At 46.8% G+C, this 23,323-nt stretch overlaps 1 protein-coding gene and 2 long non-coding RNA genes across 10 annotated transcripts in view; 1 reads left to right on the forward strand and 2 right to left on the reverse strand.

Moving 5' to 3' along the window:
• Positions 1 to 5,332, reverse strand: part of AUTS2 (activator of transcription and developmental regulator AUTS2) — a 664,369-nt gene extending 659,037 nt beyond the window's left edge. For 6 of the 8 annotated variants that reach the window (XM_086859729.1, XM_086859730.1, XM_086859727.1 and 3 more), the window contains exon 1: positions 4,721 to 5,297. In XM_086859729.1, coding sequence (XP_086715855.1) covers positions 4,721 to 5,011 — 291 coding nt within the window. In that variant the 5' untranslated portion in view covers positions 5,012 to 5,297. Of the gene's footprint in view, positions 1 to 4,720 lie in introns of all 8 variants that reach the window. The other 2 variants (XM_086859731.1, XM_086859732.1) reach the window with 2 other exon arrangements.
• A 920-nt stretch (positions 5,333 to 6,252) lies between these two features.
• LOC111937636 (uncharacterized) lies at positions 6,253 to 9,219 on the forward strand. The gene is made up of 2 exons (XR_002868683.2): positions 6,253 to 6,856; positions 7,261 to 9,219. It is a non-coding gene; the product is annotated as an uncharacterized LOC111937636 (long non-coding RNA).
• Positions 9,220 to 14,248: 5,029 nt separating this feature from the next.
• On the reverse strand, positions 14,249 to 22,485 carry LOC147649593 (uncharacterized). Its single transcript, XR_015278322.1, has 3 exons — positions 22,367 to 22,485; positions 20,677 to 20,766; positions 14,249 to 19,072 (listed from the first exon to the last, which is right to left on the reverse strand). It is a non-coding gene; the product is annotated as an uncharacterized LOC147649593 (long non-coding RNA).
• Between the last annotated feature and the right edge of the window lie 838 nt (positions 22,486 to 23,323).

The raw sequence follows: 23,323 nt of genomic DNA on the forward strand, positions 1-23,323 counted from the left end.
CCCTTCTTTTCTCTGCTGGTCTAAATCTGCAGACTTGCATGTGCAAACAGAGACTGGGACAAACACCTAAGCGTCTAAGCAGTCAATAAACACAAGAAGGGCCACCAAGATTTGCTGACAGCATTAAACAAACACCTGATGTTATGATGCTGCTGTGGTAAGGCAGGAAGATCAAATTCCTTTTGAAATATGAAGGGATAGAGACAAGGCAGAACAAACTTGCTTGAAATCTCAAAGAATTTAAGCAAACAGGCTAATCAGGCCAGCTAAATGGTGAAAAGGGAACGATTTGGGGAGGAAAAGCATGCAGCAAGCCAGTCATTCTGGTGTCCAGCTCAAAGCTTGTGCTGTCACACAGCCAAGCTATTTCTATTTTCAGTGGGCCATGCCTAGAGATGAGTATCACACACCAGTTATTAAAGCAAATTCCTGCATTCAGATGCATGCACAGAGCCACACTGTCAGTGCACACAGACACACAACCCAGACCACAGGATCTTCAAAACCTTCCTGGTACTTGCACATTTTGGTTCTGTGGTGTCTCTGTTTTAAAGCCCAGGTGATCTGTTAAGCTTTACTCCATCTATTCTCATACTATCTGTGCAACTTGTAAAAGTGCTACAGCTAACATCTGCCTAAACCACACAAACACCGTGGAACAATTGCTTAAAAATTATTTACACTAGGTGGATGGAATCATCTGACACAGAATTTGAAGCTCATTAAACAGCTCCTTGACAAATATTTGTCAGCATTTCTCATTTGTAATTAATTATATGGGGCTTTACCTGACGATAATTTAGCATGGTCTCAAAACAGAGTAATGCCTGTGTGCTGAACAGAAATTAGCTCAGCAAATGCACAGTGAGAAATTGTGACAGTTTTAACAAACAAGAATCCCCATTTAAATGCGAGTCCCCCGCTTCCCACCCCACTTCTATCTGTGCTTTATAAATATCTGTGTCCCATTTCAGGCTCGTCAGATGAGCTGCCTGAGTTGAAGCTAAACAAACATCCGCAGAAAAAACTCATTACCTTACTCAGTGTTCAGAAAACCTGAAACCAACTGCTTACTCCATAGGGATGGTCAGAGCTGACTCAGGAAACATAAAGTACTTCCCAGGCTTTAAGCCATCTTAACATTCAGGTCAGATTTCCTTTCTCATCACAGCAAACCATCTTCAGCACGGCACGTCAACAGCCATGTCACATCAGTCTCCTGCCTGGGCACCTCTGCACCAGGGGGTAGGAGAGACACAAACATCTTCCTGAAACCTCACCTCACCAGAGAGCTCTGCAGAATCCTCCTTGCCAGCACTGCCAGAGCACATCATGGAGAAAGTCACTCCAATGAATTGATTTATCACATTGTGAGAGATGACCTTTTCCTGTCAGACTGGTGTCTAAAATGCCCACCTGGGTTTGGAGAACCTCACGCTATTATTATTGCAGGTAACAAACAGACCACCAGTGCAGCACAGGCTCCTCCAAGCTGGGAAAAGCAATCAGCTGGACAAGCCACCGGTCACACAAACACAGGTACAGAGTGTCTGTGCCCTCCTGCTCTTCCAGGACATCTGGGGAGCTCAGGGCAGCAACCTGTGAGCAACTGCTCTGGAGGGAACCACAGGGCTGGCTGCTGTCAGTGCCGGCAAGGCCACTCACAGCAGAATCTGGTGAATCAGATCAAATTGTAGGGCCACATCTCAGCTGCTTTACTACAGATTAAGGGCTGGTTTCTGAAGGTCAAGGCTCCAGAATGGTCCCCAGTACAGTCCCCTGACAGGCCCATATTGCACACAGCTACACTGAACTCTTGCAAGGCCATGTAAGGATCAGTCCAGCCCCATCTGCAATAACACTGGGATTGCCCAACTGTTACTCCAAGAAGGAAAAAATCCACAGTGAGATCCCCCTGTCTTCATTTAACTCCCCTTCCTGAGTATTCCCCACACAAACATAAGAGAGAGCAAGCTGTGGGGTGCTATAAATGCAGAGACAGATAACCAGAATCAGGTGGCCTCAATTTCAACACCAAACAATTTACACTTGAGAAGTGTGAGAAGGCTACTGACACCTGGACAGAAAAGCAGTTCCCAGAGTGGGAGCTGGTTAAAGTTTTGCTTCAAGGGATGGGAACTTTTATCAACATAACCATAACAGATTGGATGACTCCTCCTGAAGTGACAGTGGCATGGGAGCTCTGTTCTTGTGCAGCATTTGTGTCCCTTTGCAATTCACAAGCTTCACACAGCCTGGTATCTTTCACAGCTTAGGCTTTTTCAGTCACCCCAAAAGCAAAAACATTTAGTAAGACAGGTGAAATCAAGCTCTGTGGAAGTTCTTGCTCCTTTTTTTTGCAACTTGATACATCAGAAAGTCCTGGGGTGACACCTCACACTCAGCCCACAGCCCTACAGCCGCACAGATGTCCCCAGAAGCAAAGAGCTGAGCCTTGTCCCTCTGCTGTGGCTGTCCCCTCCTGCATGGGCCACCATCCACCTGTGCCCCCTCTTCTGAACCGTGGCCTCAGATCCTCCAGTGGGTGAAATGTTCTGCACTTTCTCTCTCACAGCTTTTCACACCAAGCAGACAAAACACAGTCTCTGCACCCTTTCAGCTGAGAAAAGGCTGAAGTTCAAGCACAAGGCATGGGCTCACAAAGTCTTCTCCACATTTTGGGCACGAGTGTCTTGTAGAACCTGGGGAAAATCTCCATGGCCTCCAAGGAGCTGGGGGCAGGCCCACAGCATGAGGTGTGTGAACACCAGGACACCTCTGCACAGCACCCAAAGCTTCTTAACTCAAACACATTGACACTAAACATCTCACCAAGGCCGAGGGATCTCACTCCACCAGCCACTCACAACCAACACCACGATAACAATAAAAACTCCAGGCTGCCACATGAGACACACAGAGCAATTCTTGTGCCTCAGACACCTTCATCTCCCTCTGATCTCCAGAAACGAGTTTCTCAACGTACCTACGGAGCTGCAGGAAAAAGCACCTAACAATGATTTTGTGACATTATTTCTTAACGCAGCGTGAAATCGTTAGGTCAAAACGTGCCACCTATCACATGAACATTAAAAGTATGTCAGGTCTCAGTGTGCAAGCTATTGTTTTATCTGAACGTGGTATTAGCTGGCAGAACTGGGTAATGTATCTGTGCTCCTTTTTTAGTGATACAGGATTAGGAGAGGATGCAAGTAGTGGCCATGCTTGGCTTGGTAAAGAGAAGAGAGCACAGCAATTATTTTCAAGTTGGAAATAAACAAATAAGAAGTGAAACAGAATAAAGACTTTTTCTAAAATGCCCTACCAAGTTCTAAACTTGCTCTTCATTTCCTCTCCAAAAAGGATTACAGCCAAATTTTCAAGTCCTTATTCCCATAAAAATGCTTAATGACACAAACTAGGGCTTTGTTTGAAGAAAAAATGAATTTTATCTGAAACAGAAACATACAAATTTCTCTCTTGCCAGATAAACACATATTCACACTTTTGGTCTTTCTGGTTTGAGCAGGGCACTTGTGGATGGGCTCAACCAGGTGAGAAATAGTGGATAAATTGAGTCTGGACATTACCTCAGCATTTATTCCTTATTGCTTACAGGAGTCTAACACCAACCATGTGGAGGTTTGCTGGAGTGAACAAATCCTCCCTCAATTACACCAGAGTAAGTTCTGTTGGAGGCACAGTGTGGATGGATACAGGTGTAACCAGACAAAATCTGGCTACAAATCAAGAAACAAAATAAAACAAAAAAACACCCCTGAAAATGCCACTAAGTATTCCTGGCTAAAGATTTAAACATCTCAAAAGCAACACAGATGATTTTTTTATTATTGTTATTGTTAAACAATCAGTTTCACCTCCACATTTATTTTGACAGTTCATCATCGTTCCAGTTGTGACTCCAGTGCACGTAAACCCAAATAAATCTGCTCTTCACCACAGCAAACTTCTCCTGATCACAACTTGCAAACAACAAAGCCTTTAAAACAAACAAGCCCGAGGTCCCCTTCCGTGGCAGCATCAGCACCGCGACCCTGGCTGGGCTGACAGCGGCTCCACGAGTGGGCGGCTGGAGGGAACGCAGAGAGGCGAGGCCGGCCCGGGCTGAGGGAAGCGACGCCCGAGAAGCCCCGCGGGGCTTCGCCTCCCTCCGCCCGGCCCGGCCTGGGCTCCGGCAGCCCGCTGGCTCGGCCCGGGCGATGGCCGGAGCCGCGGGGCCCGGCGGTGCGGTGCCGGCAGGGAGGGAGCGCGGCAGGCCGGGCCCCCCGCCCTCAGCCGGGCCCCCCGCCCTCAGCAGCGCCCGGAGAGCCGCGGCCCCCCCGCGGCCCCGCGGACACGAGTGGGCGGCCCCGCCGGGCCGCGGCGGCGCGAGAAAAGTTTGATCCGTGGGAAGGGAAGGGAGGGGAAGGGAAGGGAAGCGCCGCCGGGGGAGCGCACAACTCCCCGCTCCCCGCGCCGGGGGGATGGCCCCGGGCCCGGCCCCGCCGGGCTGCAGGTGTCGGCGGCGGCAGCGACAGGGGAGGGCAGCGGGGCACCCCGGGGACGGGGAGGGGGCGGCGGGACCGCCCCCGCGGGCACCCCCGGCGGGCCGGGCTGGGGACCGAGGTCAGGGCCGGGGGGGGTCCGGGGGGCCGCCGCGGGGGCTCCCCCGCCGCTGCCCCTACACAATGAGGCGCACACAAAGCGCCGCCGCTCCTACCTCCAGCGCCTCGAAACTGACGAAGCTGGACATCGCGAAACCGTCGATAATGTCCTCTTCGGCCGAGGAGGACTCCCGCCGCTTCCTCCGGGGGGGCCGCGGCCGGGACGGCGGCGGGGGCCCATTGTCTTCCTTCTCCGAGCCCGAGGAGGAGAGCGCGGCGGCCCCGGGGCCGGCGGCCCCGCCGGAGGCACAGCCGCGCCGCCCGCCTTTGGCTCGCCGCTCCCGGTCGCGCTGGGACCGCGATCGCCGCTTCTTCCGAAGCCCGTTGCATCGCGCCGGGCCATCCATGTCTCTCGCCGGCTCTCCCTCTCGCTCTCGTCCCCCCCCGCCCCACCGCAGCCACAAATCCGGCTCCCCCGGCGGAATAACGGGGGAGGGAGGGAGGGAGAGAGGGAAGGAGAAAGGGAGGGAGGAGAGGACAGCAAGGGGGTGGGGGGGGATGAAAGAATCCGAGTGCGGTTCCACCACCACCAGCAGCAAGCACCAAATGTAAGAGATTCCTATAAGCGAGCCAAGGAAAGTAATGGCTGATCTCAGGTCGCCTTTGTAAAAAAAAAAAAAAAAAAAAAAAAAAAAGAAACCACGGAGAGAAAGAGAAAAAAAAAAAAAAAAAAAGCCTCACCAAGCAGGCAATAAATCAGAATAGCGGAATGCTTTGATCAAGGGGCTGGGAGGGCGAGGATCTTCGAAAGAGAGGAAAAAAAGGCTGAGAAGAAGGGGGGAAAAAAATAAAGAAAGGAGACCCGCTGGAAGGAGAGAGCTGAGAGTATTTCCTTGCACAAAATGTATTTTCTTTCTTCCTTTCCTCCCCAACTAAAAGAAGTTCCAGGGGGGGGAAAATATGTATGTAGATGTACGGAACTCCCTTTCTGTCTGCGTGTGTGTGTGTGTGTGTGTGTGTGCAGGGAAGGGTGCAGCCTTCCCCTCCCCACCAACACGCACTCCTCTCCCCCTCCTCCTTTATCTCCCTGGATCAAACACAATAATAATAATAATAACAATAATAATAACGATGCATCCAGATGCAATTTTCTCAGGCACCGACCAGGGATGGACTCGGGAGTGGAGATCAGATCCCAGCCCGGCCCCTCCAAAAACAAAACCAAACAATAAAAAGAAGAAAAAAAAGGAAAAAAGAGGAAAAGGGGAGGAAAAAGAGCCCCAAAACACGCCCACCCACCCCAGCTATTAATACGGATCAATCATGGCAAATTCATCGTATTAATTGAGGCGAAGGAGGGGGGGGTGCTGCTGGTGGTGACAATAGATCCGAGCGGAGGGGAGGCGGCCCCCGGGGAGCGGCGGCGGCCACAACAACACGGCTGTTGCCCGGGGGCGCGGCGGCGCGGGCGGGGCGCGGGCGGTGCCGGTGCCGGTTCCGGTGCCGGTACCGGGGGGCGCCCGCCGAGCCCCGCGCGGGGCGGTCGCGGTGTCGCCCCCAGCGGCCCCGCGCCGCTCACGTGACCGCCGCCCCGCCCGCTCCCCGCCCGGCGGCGCGCGAAATGCGGCGCCCCCGCCGCGCGGAATAAGTGTCGGGCATGCGCGGGGGGCCTGCGCGCTGGGGCGGCCGGCACGCGCTGAGGCACCCCCGTCACGCCGCCCCTCACACCGCCCCCCGGGCACGGTGCTCCCCTCACATCGCCCCTCGGGCACGGCGGCACTGTCACACCGCCCCTCGGGCACGGTGCTCCCCTCACACCGCCCCTCGGGCACGGTGCTCCCCTCACACCACGGTGCCCCCCTCACACCGCCCCTCGGGCACGGTGTTCCCCTCACACCGCCCCTCGGGCACGGTGCCCCCCTCACACCGCCCCTCGGGCACGGCGGCACCGTCACAGCGCCCCTCGGGCACGGTGCTCCCCTCACACCGCCCCGTCCCTCCGGGCGGGCAGGGATGTCCCTGCGGGAACACGCTGCGCGTGGAGGGCGCGGAGTGTCCCTCTCCGGAGTCATTCCAAAGCCAGCCTGTGTCCCTGTGCCACCTGCTCCGGGTGGCCCCGCGGTGGCGGGGGGTTGGACTGGATGATGTCCAGACGTCCTTTCCAAGCGCAGCTATTCTGTGGCACGGCGATTCTGGGTCCAGCCCTTATCCTGCTGCCTGCTCTCCTTCCCCACGGCCCGGGGCTGCCTCAGGTGCTCGTTCCTCACGGCCCCGGCTGCTGTCCCTGGCCAGCCTCGGGTTGTGTCCTGCTGCTGTCCCTGAGGGGAGCTCGCACCCCTGTGCCCCGGGATGCGGCCCTTGCCAGGGTGATTCTGACGTGGCTGGCACAGATGTTGAGGCTGCAGGCAGAACAACTTGTGGCCACCCACCTGCAGCTCACCTGTCCTTGGCTCTGCCCTTCCCACTCTGTGTGGCCTTTCTCCTGTATCAGCCTCGACTTTGTTGTCTCCCCTCTTCATGATCCTGGCTCTGTGCTATTAGAGTATATTACCTGTGTCACCTTAGCACCAAAAGAGCTGTGGAACGAGCAAATTTGCTTTATTTAGCCAGTTCTTATGGTCACCCTTCTCACCTGGTGCTTCTGTCTCCTGCCCAGCTGGAAGATTCCTGCTGAGGGAATAGCATGGAAGGAGAAGAGCGTGTGGAGCTGTTTGGGGAGAGCATCAGGAGTAGACCCATGTGGGAATCGGAACATTTGGTAGGAAGAGAGAAGGACAGAGGAAGAGCAAGGAACAAGATGGGGAAGAAACTGCAGTGTGTGAAGTCTCAATGTTCAGAATGGAGACGAGGAGCTCTGGAAGCACAGCACTGGTTTTCCTCCATCTACCAGCTAATCATGCTATTGTGTAGTTTCAAATATATTGGGGGAGGCTGGAAGGGCAGGTAGAAAAAGAGAAATGATTTAATACTCCTTCTCCACAAAGAACCTTCTGCACAAGAACCAAGTCTGTCTCCTGTAGCTGCTAATCATTCCTCCATTGAGATCCCCAGCAAGGGGAACACACAGGCTGAGTGTATTTTTCCAATATTCTCCCTCTGGGCTGCTCTGACTCTCGGGGGATGAGGCTCTGCTTGACTGTGTAATACGTTGTTTACTCTGTACCCTTAGGCCACCAATTGAGTAATATTTTTAATATGTTTTCTGTGAGTATTGAGTGATTATGTGTGACACTGGGAATCGGATACACCCTCTGTATCCAGAAAGCAAGTGACACCTTTGCCACCTCCCTGCACACACATCTCCTGGACAGCACACAGTGACTTTTAAACTGGTGTGAGCCAGAAGAGGAGGAAGCACAAAGCTGTCAGTAACCTGAGAGTGTGAGAGCGTGTCCCTTACAGAAGGCCACTCTGCTCATTACAGAGGCACATGGCTAGTTTTTAAACATTCTCAAATATCAACCTAGAGAACATCTCCTAATCTGACCTTAGATCTCCCTGTTCAGATTTTCTTTGCTGTTTAACAAATGCATTTCTCTATCTTACTTTGTGTTCTTTTGTCTCACAGCTGCCTGCCAGTTCTATACAATCTGACTATACAGAAGCTGCACTAGTATTGCTGAAGTGTTACAATTTGTGTACAGCAAGCTCAGGATCTCTGTCTTCCAAGAAATATTAAGCTCTGCTGTGTCAAACAACTGTTACCTGTTGGGGTTTTTTGAAAATAACTGTGTAATTTTCAGGGCAATGTAATTGATTATAGTTTCCTGCATATCCATCACCATTAAAGTGACTTAAGAGACCTGTAGTCAGATACATTTCTGCAGACATTCATTGCGTGGCTGAAAGTCTGCTCAGTCTGTTTTCTTCTCAAATGCATGGATGTGGATAACAGACACGATACGTGATTCATTTTGCATTCTTTGTAGAAACAAATCCCCAGACTTGCATATCTATGGAAAAAAATAAGATTAAAACCCATCCATCTAACTCATCCTCCATTGCAAAACATTTTTGTTCTTTGTAACATTTGTCTAGCATTAGAAATCACAGGTCACCTTCTTGGGTATGATACAGGTGAATTATCCCTTTTCTGGGTCTGATCCAGCAGAAGCATTTCCACAAACCTTAATTGATTTGGGAGTATCAGACAGATCCTCAGGAAGTTCTTTCTCCAGTGCACTCTTGCCTCCAGCTGAGTATTTCAAGTCATCTTAGCAGAAAGAATACCACAGACCTCCACACACATTTGTTCTTCGGCTGCCTGTTAGCTTTCCTCTAGAAATACATCTTGCCTGGCATCTGGTGTGAGAAAACAACACGCTTTTTTCCCTCTTTATTTTTTTTCCCTACGCTCTGGTACCTTGCTGAGTCACTGTTTTTGAGGTTAATGACTAGTGTACTCAACTGGATACTCGGTAATTAACACCCACGCAAAGGGTACTTCTCCAGCATGTAATAACAGACCTATAATCTTCTGATTTGAGACAGATACCAAAAGCTTTCTGTTCCTAAATAACGAAGACAGAAAGGCTAACACAGACCAGAAGAAACAATTGCAATTTCCATGTCATCATTAGGCATTGGAACAGAATAAAATTTCCAACTGTAAAAACACTAGAAGCCGTTTTCTGTGGACTAGCCCCTGGCATACCTAAATGGAAAAGATATTTTGAACTAACTTGAATATCAGGAGATAATTCATTGCTTGAGGAAATGGCAAGAACCTTGCTTCTAGCAAGAGTAACCTGCACTGTGCTTTGGCATTAAGCTCCAGAGATGGAATTTTGAAGTTCAGTCCACACAGGAATCTCAGCAGAGGCAAATGTGCCTTTTGAGGTTATCATCCTTTTAGGAGATGGGTAGTTTAAAATAGCAGTCTGTCTCGCAGACTATTATTTTTGTTTTAGAAGGAGTTTGATCAGGGGAACAGAAAAAAAAAAAACAAGAGAAAAGGGGGAAAAGCCTTTTTATTATTGTTTCCACCCTCCTCATAACAGTGCCTTTATAAGAATAGCAAGTAATGAGAACCAACATTCTAATACAAAATAAAATCCAGGGTGATTGTGTGGATAGCAGAGGAATTTAAAACAGCTCCAAAAAAATAAACTAATTTTATCCAAATTGTATTGCCTATCAGAGAGGATTGTCTGGCTGCACCTGTTGTTTTAAAAGGTGTTTTCCTAGGAGGTGGCTGGAAACAGAAACAGTTATGGAAGAAGGAGCATCCAAACTGAACCAACAAGGAAGAACAGAAACCTGTGGCCTTTCAAAAATCCAAATAGTTCAAGACTAAAGATAAAGTCAGTATTAAAAGTAGTTAGTTGAAACCCAGGGGCAGGCAGGTTTCCAGAACAACCTCAAGACAAAATACTCAGAGAAGAGACAATTGTTCCTTTGACAAATGAAGGGACTAACCCAGGCAGTGCAACTCACTGCCAGGAGGCAGCTCTGAGGTCCTCAATAATGAGAACTCTCCGAGTAACCAGAATATTGGTTCCAGAGTGGCTGAGGGGGATGTACATTTTAATGCCTCAGAACCTAAAACAGTTTCTAAAACAAAGCAGGAGACAGATCTGATGGACCATCAGCCTGATCCAACCTGTGGGGTCAGGGCTGTGTTCCTGTGTTCACTTCTGTGGTGTTTTAGCTCCTGTGTTTGGAGCATTGCTGTAACCATCCTCACTGGCACCAGGAGATCAGGGGGCAATGACAAAGTTGGTCAATTAACTGGTCCTGAAGAAGTTGAAGTTTGAATTTTTGTAGCTGGTAGAAATAACTGTGTAATGGGCAGCTATTGCTTAAAAATAACTTAGAGTTCAGGAAGTCTGGGAACTGGGGGGGAAAGAAAAAGCTGGATGGCATCAGCTGAAGTCCAGGCTTCCCCAGAAAAATTAAAAACGAATTCATCTATATTTCTTGTTTTTCTTGTTGGTTATAATACAACTCTGAAGTATCTATGACTAACTGTATCAGGGGAAAAAATCAGACGATGCAGGGGATAAGAATTTCAGAGTCTTGATTTATTCACTCACGTGGATCTACAGTAATTTACAGCAGTGGAAAACACAGTCCCTGGAGAACAGGACAGTCATGAGCCATAAAGCTGTGCATGTTTATCATGGATGGCCAGACAAACTCAAGCATTTTTGGATCCTGCTGATTCCTTAGGATTTCTTAATAAACACCCTAAGCTGATTAAACTTGTGTTTCTAATTGCCCGAGATTCCTCATCCCACAGCATGAACATTGGTGAATGGCAGCATTCATAAACACAGGGTAAAGCAGGTGTCACTGAGTTCCAGGAAGCTTCATTTGAAAATGTGATCCCAAGTTATGTGGATAGAAAAAAATACTGTATTGATTGTGAAACTGTAAATGATGGTGATAAATGGCAAGATCAGAGTAAAGGTAATTAATTATATTCACTGTGGAAACAAAGCACCAACTGCAAATTACAGTTCTTCAGTTAGCATTGGATGAAGTGGACTGATCTTCTGGGGTGAAATTCTGACCTCAGTTACATGGAAATGAGAAAACTATTATTCAGATGGCTTTACAGTTTGATCATGGGGTTTTTGTTGTTTGGTTTTTTTTAATGTGACTAAGAGATTTAGGAGCATATACCTGCCTTTTGATCCCTTCAAAAATTGTTCACAAAAGCACATTGCTATGTAGGTAGCATATTTCTCTGCCCTGCAAATTAGTCAGCTTTTATTACCAGAAAACACCAATTGTTTATAATTTAGTGATGTTGTACTATCACGTGTTGTACCAGTTCTACTGATATGTCACAAGGAACAACCAATTTACATCATTCCTTCTCTCCCACCTTCACCAAAAATCACGTAAAAGAAACATAAGAACAGGGTTTTTTCCCACCATTTAAAATCAAAGTTTAAAAGAAACTATGTTTTAGCCCAACACAGGTTATGATACAGAGAGAACTACAGGAAATTTAATAGCCTGGGTTATCCAGAAGGTCAGACTACCTGATCCTGGTCTTTTCTGGCCTTTTAAGTCTACGAATAAATTAGAAACCTGATCTCTGAAAGTTTTAATTTCAGAGCAGTCTTTGTGAAAAGGGGTGGAGTAGAATCCCTAATGAATTACATCCTCCTCCAACATTCATTTTTCTCCCTGAGAAATGGTTTCTTTTGAAAAACAGTGTTTAGTTCCCCATCTTCTAAATTACAAAAAATTTATATCTCTTTATGTTTTGCACTGTACTGTGTGCCAGCACAGCAATTATTAAAGCATTTTTATTGATATTACACAGCTCTCTATGAAATGTGAATTAAATTTATCATGAAAATTGATTTTTAATGACAACTCAAGTTTACATTTCTGAAGTTCATACCTTTCCACTATTTTTCCTTGGCACTAGAGTAGTGCAGCTACAATATCTTTATTTGTCAGAAATTGATTAGGAAATATCCTGTAGTTTACTCACATTTATCAGTGTGGTTCTGCTGATGAAAACAATGAAGATTTCTGTTGGAGTTCATCTGCAGAGATCAGAATTGAGCTAACTGGTCCAAATCTTCACACCTGAAGTCCCTCATCTGCTCTTGGGCATTTATAAGACTCTTGATTTTTAAAGCTGTTAAATGGGCTCAGCTTTCATTCTAGTTTTATGAGAATTACGGGACACACATGCCTGGAATCAATCTGTCACCCTCTGCCTCTTTTTCCCTGCATATTATCTTTCCTTTTTACTAACCACATGCTGAAGGTAACTTCTGGATTAGCAGCCTGGACATGACCCTGGATGCTAACCCAGTTACACTGCAGGGAATGCTGCTTTTTAATCTGCCTGGTTCTTCAGATGCTCCAGGGAGAGAGAATTTCTGGGCTTGCTCTTTAACTTGTTGTATTGGTGTGTTTTGATGAAAACAGTGGTCTGGCACAGGACATGCAGGAGCAGAGATTGGGCTCACAGCATGGCAAGGTGCCCTCTGGCCTCAAGTAATATCAGGACAGAAAAGTACAATGTGAAATCAAATGCAATTATTGACTACTCTAAACAACATTACACCAACAGCATCAAGTGTGCTTAGTGCTCAGGTAGCTTCCAGAAGGAAATTAGGGCTGTATTAGTTTAAGTTACTGTGGACAAAACCCTCAGCTTGGTAAAAATGTCACTTCCACATCTCCAGAATTGTTGTATTTCTGTAAGACACATCTGTGCAGAAGTTTGGGGGAGTCTTGGCTTGTTTCTCATTGGCTGATGGGGAAAGGATTATTGGTTGCAATTAAAAATGATCCCAAGAAAACTTCTAGAAGGTCTTCTGTGATTAATAAAACCTGGGTCTTTGAAAATGTACTACAACTCAACTGTTGTTTAGAGATAATTCTCTTCGATCCAGATGCTTCCATCTGAAGTTCAGTGCAGAGAGGAGAAGGGAGAAGGAAATTTGATGGAATGTCCCTGAAAGCAGAGGGAGAATAAATCTGCAATTTCTCTCATTTTTACATTTCATGTGCTGAACTTGGGCACTGAGGAAGTCCCCTGGCCAGTGTGCTGTGCTGGGATCTGGGAGGAGGATACTCCTGTCCTGCCCTGATGGGGCACTGACACATTGGAATCTCTTCTGGAAGGTTCTATTGGACACAGTGAGGTTATCCTGCTCTTGGTATCATCTCTGGAACACTGAATACATCACAGGTCTGTGAGAGTGCCTAGGAAGAGCCTGTCTTTACAAGAGTGCCCTGAGATTCAGGCAAAGGACTCTGATCATCCTCAGATGGTTTGGCATACTCTGGAGATAGAAAGGGCAGTAAAATCCTTTTCTCTGGGGATTATTTAGTGTATTTCCAGCCATTCTTTCACCTCTCCCTGCACTCAGACCCAGGGGCCTGTTCATGAGCAAACAGTGAGACAAGGGCTGGAGGGATCTTCTCACAGTCCTGCAAGATGTGGTGTGGCTGCTGCTCCTGCAATGATGCAGCATCTCCCTCCAGGGAGGAATGAACATATTTTCCTGACCTCCCATGGGTTTTTTATCTCATTTTCTCCAGTCTTTCTGCCCTTCTACCTGTGCTCTTCTGCATCTTGTTTGTGAACACTTGACTTTGCACTTTGTTCTGGAGAAATGGAGATTTCAGCCATCCCTGGAAAAGCAAGTTTGTTTGTAAAGAATAAATCATGACTGGCAGCCTTGTGTCATGGGACACCAAATCCTTCTAACTATTCTAGCTAACTGGAAATCTAAGGCACCTTTAAAAATCCCAGAATGGTTTGGGTTGGAAATGACCATAAAACTCATCTTGTTCCATCCCCTGCCATGGCAGGGACACCTCCCACTGTCCCAGGCTGCTCCCAGCCCCATCCAGCCTGGCCTTGGGCACTGCCAGGGATCCAGGGGCAGCCCCAGCTGCTCTGGGCACCCTGTGGCAAACCTACAGGTCTGATAATATTCTGCAGATGTGTACAGATGTGTACAAGCAGCCTTGATATTTACAGAACTTTACTGATAATGTCTTGTTGTTTGCTTGCCCAAATCTAAAATATCCCATCAGCAGACACTGTATATATTCTGTTCTGAGAAGGCAATCCCTTTTTATCTTCCATGAATTTGAAAATACCCCACGCTCCTTGAACAAAAAATAAAAATAATAATGAGGCAGGCACAAGCAGTATAAATCAATATAGCACTATTGATGTCAACAGAGCTATGCAAATATATACTCACTGAGGATGACACATAAGATCAAGCCCTAACTTTATATGGAAAAAGATAGAAACTACAGCAGCAGTATTAACTACACTTTTCAGCTGTGCTCAAAATGGATTTTGGAATAAGTCATAGTTGTAATAAGTAATTTGAGAGGGTTGTGAATTCTTCTGTGAGCTTGTTGCATCAGTAGACAGAAGAAAAATCAAAGCACAGGCTTGAAAGTAATATTCCCCCCTGATATTAACAATAAAACTGTAACACTTCTTGGTTTTAAATAACAATTCTGACCAGTTTTTGCAGGTTGTTTTAAGTTCTGCTCTGCCCCAAAGATTCATGGTTGCAAAGTGCCCTAAGAAATGCCACCACAGGGAAGTGATTTGCATCAGCATTGGTCAACTTCACTGAAAACATCATTATTGCAGAAATCATTTCTGGCTGCAATTGTGGTCATACTGCAGGGAAAGTTCCCAATAAAGGGCTGAGTTTCTTGGCTAAAGATCCTAAAGACTAAACACTAACCATAGCAATATCATTAGTGCACTGCTACTCCTTTTAGCAGGAGAAGATGTTGGACTCACACAAAGCTGTGGTGCTGACAGAACAATAAATCCATTCATTAAGCTGCCAGTCCAACACTGCTTCAGCAGCACAAGGCTTTCCATATGTGTGAAGCCACTTTGTGATCTGATGAGCTCCTCCTGGCTCTGAGGTTCTCTGCTGGCAGAACTGACCACAGAAATGGGTAAACAAAGCCAAGAACACAAGATTGGTTACTTAATAAATCGACATCTTAGCAATTAATGCATGCACCTACCTCAGAATTTCATGTAACAAAATTGTATGAGTTAAATATTCACCTAGTATTAATTTCACAGATGGAATTATACCTCATGCACATTAACAGAGAGAATTAACCAAACACCAAGATCAGCTTGGCTCCTATATCCCAAAAAGAACAACAACAAAAAAGAAATCATTCCTGCAGAAAATCGTAGAAGTGTTAAAAGGCTCAAAAGAGTGTTCACTACTAGACAATTTTAAATAAAGCTAATAAAACATGGCCACTTCATAATTCATTCATGAGGAAAGGCTGAGTTCAGACATTGTTTCAGTGGAGAAGCTGCTCTATAATATCTTTCTCTTGTTCCTCATTCCCACAATCTCCACACACAGCTTGTTCCTGTAGCAATTCTTCCAGTGCACTGAAGACCAACCAACCCAGGGAGGCTGAAGAAGAAATCCCCACTGTTTTAATAGACTTTAAATCCAGTCTTGATCACCATCTTCCCAATTCTGGGATGGAGCACTGCACAGAACAGAACCTCATGCTGACAGCATTCTGCTTTCCAGGGAATAACCTCTCCCTTGTTTCCCTGATTCCTTATGAAAATCCTGGGTCTGCTCCTCTTGGGTTCAGTTGCAAGATTCTCTTTGCCTTTAATTTGTAGCAGGACTGTAAGATCAGATGAAGAGCCACATCAGGAGATTTATGATCTGTTTTCTGGCTCTGGTTCTGATGCCTGTCGTGAATAATGGTGTGCAAATTACTCCAGTCATTTGTTCTTCACTCAGATGGTGGTGGAAACAGGGATGGAATTAATTTCAGTGTTTGCAAAGTGCTCAGAGGAGCAGAGGAGAGCCAAGGCTGTGGCTCTGAGGACAGGCTGCCCCAGGCACGCAGGGCTACGGTGAGCTGAGGTTTCCTGAGTCAATTTGGACACAATCTATGGGAATTTTCATAGGCATCCACATCACCAGGACAAGTTGAAAACATCATCTTTAAGCATCACCAGCCATAATCACTCCAGCACTCTGCTCCAGTCATCTTCTCATGCATACCCACTTCACCACTTCCATTTGCATTTTTCCTGCCTCTTGTCAGGCAGAGACCTTTGAGCCATAAAACTTCTAGGAGTGCAACCTTCTGTCAGATGAAGCAAAACACCAAATAGTTCAGTAAACAGGGATTGTCAGGGTCCAGTGAAGAAAGAGTCTGGTTGGGCAGAAACTGGTTTATGATTTTACTGATATGATGCATGTTATTTTCATCTTCTCCTTTTCCTGTCAGAGTGTTGTTGCCTTTTAATATTTAATCCCTTGATTTGACATTTTCTCCTGTCCTCCATGCCACTTGCTATAATTACTCTTTCACTTTCCAATGCAGCTTTTTTTTTTTTCTGGACTAAAATTTACTTGTAATTTCTCAAGAAAAAAAAAATATCGCCCTGTTAAAAAACAAATGCCATGGATAATTGAAGGGGGAAGGGGAGGAAGACAGGAGAGGGAGGATTTTTGATTGTAAGGGCACAGTTGAGGTAATAAAGGAAAACAGCAAGTTCCAGCTGTAAGGGTTGGTCAGATGCCTCCAACAGCAGAGAGATCAGGAACCCCTGGAGCTGGATGTAATCCTTGTGCTCTCACTCCTGGGCTCTGTGCAAAGTCTAGAATGACAGCAGCTGAAAACAAGTGGCTGTTCAGTAATCTCAGCTTTTAAATAATAATAACAGGAAAAAGACATTAGCCTTCAGCATTTTGAAAAATAGTTTTACAAGCCCATAGTGTGTAGTATACGAATCACATCCTTTCACAATCAGTTGTTCAATAACATAGGTTTCATAAATCAGCCCTGTAATTTTGCTGGCTGTTGCCTTGATTCTAGAAAATTTGGATTTCAGAGTTTTGAGCATATGAAGTATCTATAACTGTAATTACTGAAAATCCATTTTTTTAAAGACCGATTTTTGAAATGGATATGAAATCAATTTACCTATGTCAAGTCTCAGAAAATTAATCCTTTGTTCACAGAGTTAGTAGAAAATTTGGGGAGGATTTGCTGTGCTCATCATACCAATGAGAGTTAATAGCTGTTTTGAGCACAGTGTGGAGCTACAAAAGATCCTGAAAGTCTGTAGAGGTTTGGGTCAAACAACGTGAATTATTACGTTGGGTTTTTCTTTTCTTTTTCGTTATTCAAAGCCTCATATGCAGTGTGAGATGTTGCATTTTGCCAGGGAGCTCTTTCAGGAACACCTCAGACTTGCTCTCCATGGAAGGAGCTGTTGTTTTCTAGGAATAATTCTCCATCAGGGGGATGTAAACACAGCTCCAGTTTTGGTAGCTTGGCTACGCTGAGGTTGTGAATAACAAAGTTTCCACAAGAGGATTTCTTGACTGATGAATCACTTTTTCCCCAGAGTAGAAAAGATTATTCTGCCCAGTTTTATCTTGAAGAAGGAAGTAGGAAAGCTCTCTCCTAAGGATGCAGAACACCCCGTTTTGTGGGTGTGTGGGAGCACTGGGAACGCAGCCACTGCAGCTCACAGAACTCCTGGAGAGCCTCAGCAGAGAAACCTCATTCCTCCAAAGAGCTGGGTGCTCCTCAGGAGACAGGCTCATCCTTCCAGAGCTTGGGAGTGCTGTAATAGTGGGAATAAATGAACAAAAATGACCAAACTTAAAACAAACAAAATTTGGGGAAAGCCAAGACAGGAATTTCGTTCATGTCATAATAATGATGTAAAAATAAAGAGACAGTGGCAATGTAACAACACCAAAAATAATCTCCAAACACAATACTACATTTTAGACAACCAAAACTACAACCCCTGGAGGTACAACATTAATTAAGATGTGACAGCAGACAGTATTTTCAAAATTGAGATTATATACTTTGAATAATCCTGAATAATATAAATGACATAATATTCAGGTATGCCAACTCTTTCAGATTTATTGATCTGCAATGCCAAGCTCTCCACCTGCTCTATTTAACTGGCCATGCTGCTTGCCTGTAGACAAAAAAGAAAAAAAGAAAAAGCAAGAATAAGGCAAAAAACAAGTGGTTCATAAAGGATACCCAAGTTAACAGGGCTGTGTTTTCTCCTCCTCTGCCCTTTCTCCAATATCCCTTCCCTCCCCCTCAAGCTCTGTTTCTCACTAGGGGTTGATGAAGGCCTGTCTGGGTATTTTTTTTTTATTATTACAGTTTTATTAGGAGTTCAGTTCCTCCTATATCTGAAATTCTGTGATAGCTGGAGAATAAGTCAAACGTGACACTACATAAAATACTCTAGAGATTTGAGTAACTACAGTAGGAAGAGATTTACAGTCTGAGTGTGTAAAGCTTTGTGATGTTGTTTTTTTGTTGACACTTAATTTCACTTCTGTGTCTGGACTCCCATTTTCCTGTATTAAACCTTCACCTAGCTTCTCCCTTCTGACCTGGGGGAGTTGCAGAGTGCATTTCTTGAGAGGAATTAACACTGAAGAATTAAGATGTGAATGGTTTGGCTGAACCACTGGAGCCCAGGGGAAAAGGCTGGGGACAGAAACTGCAGCTGATGGGACGAGGTCAGAGTGTGGGAGCTGCAGTGACCCAGGCAAAGCACTGAGCTGCAGAAAGGGAACTGCAGAGACAACAGCAAGTCAGAACAAATTGTCCATGTCCCACCTGGAAGGTTTCACTCAATGAGTTCACTCTCAGCTCTCAGCCAGGATGCCGTAACACTTCTAGTAAAAACAGAACAGATCTTTACCTTTTTGAAAAGAGGTTCCCTCGCCCATCTTCTCCTTCCATCACCCTTTAAAGAGCTGTCAAGCAGCAGGTTTTATTTCTGCTGAATCCAAGTTTAGAGTGTGAAGAAACAAACCAACCAGGGACACATTTAAGAGAGACTCTGCATTTTTCTGCACGGTGCACAGGCAAACCAATCTCCCTCTGAGCACCTACATGCATCACCATCTTTTCTTCCCACACCTCTCTGAGCTGTCACCTGAACAAGTTATGTCCTGGCAAGAGAGAAAATAAAACAATATTAATATTCTGTAGCACATTTATAAAGCACCATGTGGCTCCCTCCATCCCATCAGAATCCAAGAGAGATTTCCCTTGCAGGGACAGAGTGGGTGCCTCCATCCTGCTGCCACATCACAGCCCCATCCTGCCTCATTCTTCAGCTCCCCTCTCTGTGTCCACTCCCTCCCTCTCTTTCTCACCAGAGCACAAACACTCTGTGTTTTACATGTGCACAGTAGCAGGTACAATGCAATTCCTGCCCTTAGGCACTCACACAAAACAAATCTTTAAAGGAGTTATGATGTTTTGGCCTCTCCACATGGCTTTGTGTGGAACATGGCTGGCTCTGGGCTTGGCTTGGCCACAACCACCTTCCCTGTACAAACAAGGCAGAGGGGAGGAATCCCACGGGAGCTTTAGGAGTGGGTAAGGAGAAGGACTTCAGGGTGGTTGAACAGAGTTCTGGAACACTCCCTGCTCTGGAGTGACTTGAGGAGGAATTTTGGCTCCAAGGGGAGACTGGATGATTGAGTGCTTGGGATGTTGGTCACTGCTGAGCAGTGCCAGCACCTGGGACCGTGCTGGGTCCAAGCACAGCTCCTGTGAAAAGCTGAGCAGAGACAGCAACCACCACTGCCCTGGTGCTGGAGACATCAAGAAGGCTGTCAGAGGCCACCACTTGGGTGATCTTGACAGCTGACAAATATCCTAGTGGAGAGTGACCCTTCATCAAAGGCAGAATTAATTATGGATGAGATGTGAAGGAAGTGTTCAGGAGTGCTGTGTTTGGTTGTTAGGTACTGGTGGTCCAGGCTCTCAAGGTCACTACTAAAGGGGATGTTTAATGCCCAGCTGACACTCCCCTTTGATTTCAAGCTCCTTTTAAAATTCATTTGCACACTTCCTAGGCAGCTCAGATACAGCCTGGATTAGTAACACACACCACTGCTCCTCTCAGCTCCCTCTCCTTTCGCTGCCTTTGAGTATTGCAACTTCTCCCTTTGCTCTTGCTTATCTGAGGTTTTCTATCTATCTGCAGTGTTTTCTCTCTCTGCTGCTCTTATTTCCCTTCTCTGTCCCTCATGTAATCCTTATCCTTCTCTGTGCTTCATTTAATCCTGGCTGCCCAATTATGCAAATTGCACATTTACATTTTGACAGGGCTCCTCCACCCCTTTTCACGTGGTCATTTGTAATACAAATCATTCCCTCTTGCTTCTCCAGTTCCTGCCTGCCTCTCAGCTTCCTCCCCAGTGTGAGGTGTTAAAAACGAGGGGCTCAGACCCCTAATCCTTCCTGCAGCCCAGTGCTGGGAGCCATAACCCCAGTGCTGCCCTGCACAGGACAGCTCAGAGGAGCACACCACCCCCTTGTGCCGTGCTGGATCAAAGGAGGATCAAGGAATCCCAGAATGGTTTGGGTTGGGAGGGACCTCAGAGCTCAGCCCATCCCACCCCAGCCATGGCAGGGACACCTTCCACTGTCCCAGGTGCTCCAAACCCATCCAGCCTGGCCTTGGGCACTGCCAGGGATCCAGGGGCTGCTCTGGGCACCGGTGCCAGGGTCTCACCATCCTCACAGTAAAACCAGCTCTCACCTGAGCACTCCCAGCCACGAGGAGCAGAAGTTCTGTAGTTGGAAGAAGCTGAACTGGGAATCTTGTGAGGTAACCTCCCTCTCTCTTCCACTTTGTTCCAAAGTTCAGAAAACAAAACAAAGTTCAGGAAGAGAAATTAAATCCTACATCTTCCACAACTTAATTAGTAAAACTCCCAAGATTTTACAATAGCACCTTGAACCTTAAGTTGCATTTACTACTACTGCACTCTGAAGCAGATATTGTGTTCCTTTATCTTTACAGCACAGAATTATTTTTCCAGTAGAGTAGCATTGGTTTCTGTTTCCATCCCCTCTCTTGCTTGGAGGAGATTTGTTTCTGCAGACTAGTGTTTTATTTGGGTAAGGCCTTATTTATCTTTATTCTAAGTACATCCTGCTCTGCGTTTACATTGGAGAAGACAAGGTCAAGGAAGCATACATCTTATTTAGACTGGAAAGTGCTGAAGTCTGAGGGCTCCCAGTGAGAAGCCTCCCAGCAGGAGGCATTACTCTTACTGCTCTCTCAAGATGACCTTCATTAACTCCCATATTATTCATTACCTCATCTCCCTCATACCTGTGACGTGTTACACAGTGACAAAAATGATATTTAAAAGTACAAAAGCCATCTCAGCTTCGCTAGACTGGGGCCAGACTTACATAAAGCACCATTTGCATCTCCAGGCTCCACCATCCTCACAACACTGCCAATACAGAGAAATTATTTTCACATTACCTACAGCCCCAGGATGGCCATCACCAAAGGTCACACAGGCAGAGGCTGGGACTGCAGCAGCATCACCCACACTTTATAGAGACCATTATAGATTAGCCCAAGCTCAGGAGAGCTGGCAGCTGAGCCTGGGCACACCGAACCACTCACCATGGAGTTTGCTCTGTGATTTACCTACACAGGAATTTTTATAACAGGAACGTATTTTTCTTCTTCTTTCTCTGTCAAGCTTGAGTGAGCACATGGTTACAAAACAAAATTGCCTTTGCTTCCCAGTAGTGCTGTCCCTGCCTGTTTTCCATCGCTGCTCTCACACCCATTCTTCTCTGTCATTTCCAACTCTGTTCCAACACCCCAACTTTGCTCTTCTCTTGGCCAAGACAACTTGGAGAACTCAGGGTGCTGATGGTGAATTTGGTATGTCAGAGTCCTGTCTTCTCTCCCTACAGTTCTCCATGTTTCTAGACACACATATTTACCTTTGAACATTTGTTTTATCCTCTCTTATATCAATCTCTAGATAAACCCCATTGGTTTTCTATCCGGTCCAGCCCCTCATTTGAATTCCCAGTGCGTGGCTTTCTGTACTTAGCTTCAACTTCCTTCCCCTCTCTTATCACCCATTTTATCTGCTACCTCCAGCTCAGCCTCTTTTATCTCCTCTTTCTCCTCTCCTTCTCCTTTTCCTGTCCATTTTTAATCGAACTCTTCATGCCCCCCTGAACCCAGCCCATCACTGCTCCGTGGTTGCCACGTGGAGCTGTGCTGGCTCCGTGCCTCGGGTGGCTGCTGGAGCAGTGGCTGCATGCCCTGCACGCCCTGCTGGATAAATGGCCAGCACGAGGGATGTTCTGAGAGCCAGGAGCCCGTGGAGTGCCACCACCAGTGCATCTCCTGCAGTCATCACCTCGCTCCTGGGGGAAATCACAGCCACATCATCATGTACAGAGCTCACCTCCTGTTCTAACGCGGGCTCTGTGTCCTGCTGGAGAGCAGCACGGGGGCAGCTGGACATGAGTGACCTTTTATCCCTGCAGCATCGCTTGTGCTGGCTCCCATGGCCTGCTCCACACCCTGTGAGGATGAGGATGAGGAGGAGCTGAGCTGGCCTGCACAGGGTGATTGCCAGGACCAGGAGGATGAGGCTGGTACTGGCCCTGTGGTGCTTCACTGGAGGAGGAGAGCAACAGCCGTGTGAGAAAGGGAAAGGTCACACACTGAGGGAAGAGAAGATACTTAAAGCTAAATGTCAGAACATCAATTTGCTGAACTAAGGCAATGTTTCCCTCCAGAAAGGCTTGGGAGGGAGCGGGGTGCCCCGCTCTGCTCCAGCCACCGCAGGGAGTGTTTGCCCAAACAGCTCCCTGGCATCACTCAGCACGAGCACTGAGCCACATTCAGGCAGCATTGCTGTCATCACAGATCACTTTCTGAGACTTAGGGGTGCAAACCTGCCTGTGATGATTCCCTGTCACAGCCACTGTCAGCGCCCCTCGTGCAGCTGTAACCATTTTGTCCATTTTGTCCATTTTGCCCATTTTGTCCATTTTGTCTGGAGCTCTGGACCCTCCTGAGTTAAAAGCTGAGCTGCAGCTGCTCCTTGGGCTGTTGGGATGTGGATTCCCAGCGCAGCAGTCACGGGTCAGGCTCTGCAGCACACACATCCCAGGAGACCGTGTGTGCATGGAGCCTGAGAAATCCTGGACACTGCAATTATTAACAGCCACCTCAAGGCTTCCTGGAGAAGATGAGCTGAAAACCACAGTCTGTGCTTGGCTCTGAGGATACTCCACCTTTATGTTTGTGTCAAAACAGGGGACTTTCACAAATGACTTCGTTGCCAGGGGCTGGAATTACGTACAGGGAACTTGGTGCTCCACTGCAGTAAACAACAGCACATTTCTATGGATTT

The sequence above is a fragment of the Cyanistes caeruleus genome, chromosome 21 (assembly GCF_971803275.1).
Source record: "Cyanistes caeruleus chromosome 21, bCyaCae1.hap1.1, whole genome shotgun sequence".
In the NCBI taxonomy this organism is placed as follows: Eukaryota; Metazoa; Chordata; class Aves; order Passeriformes; family Paridae; genus Cyanistes; species Cyanistes caeruleus.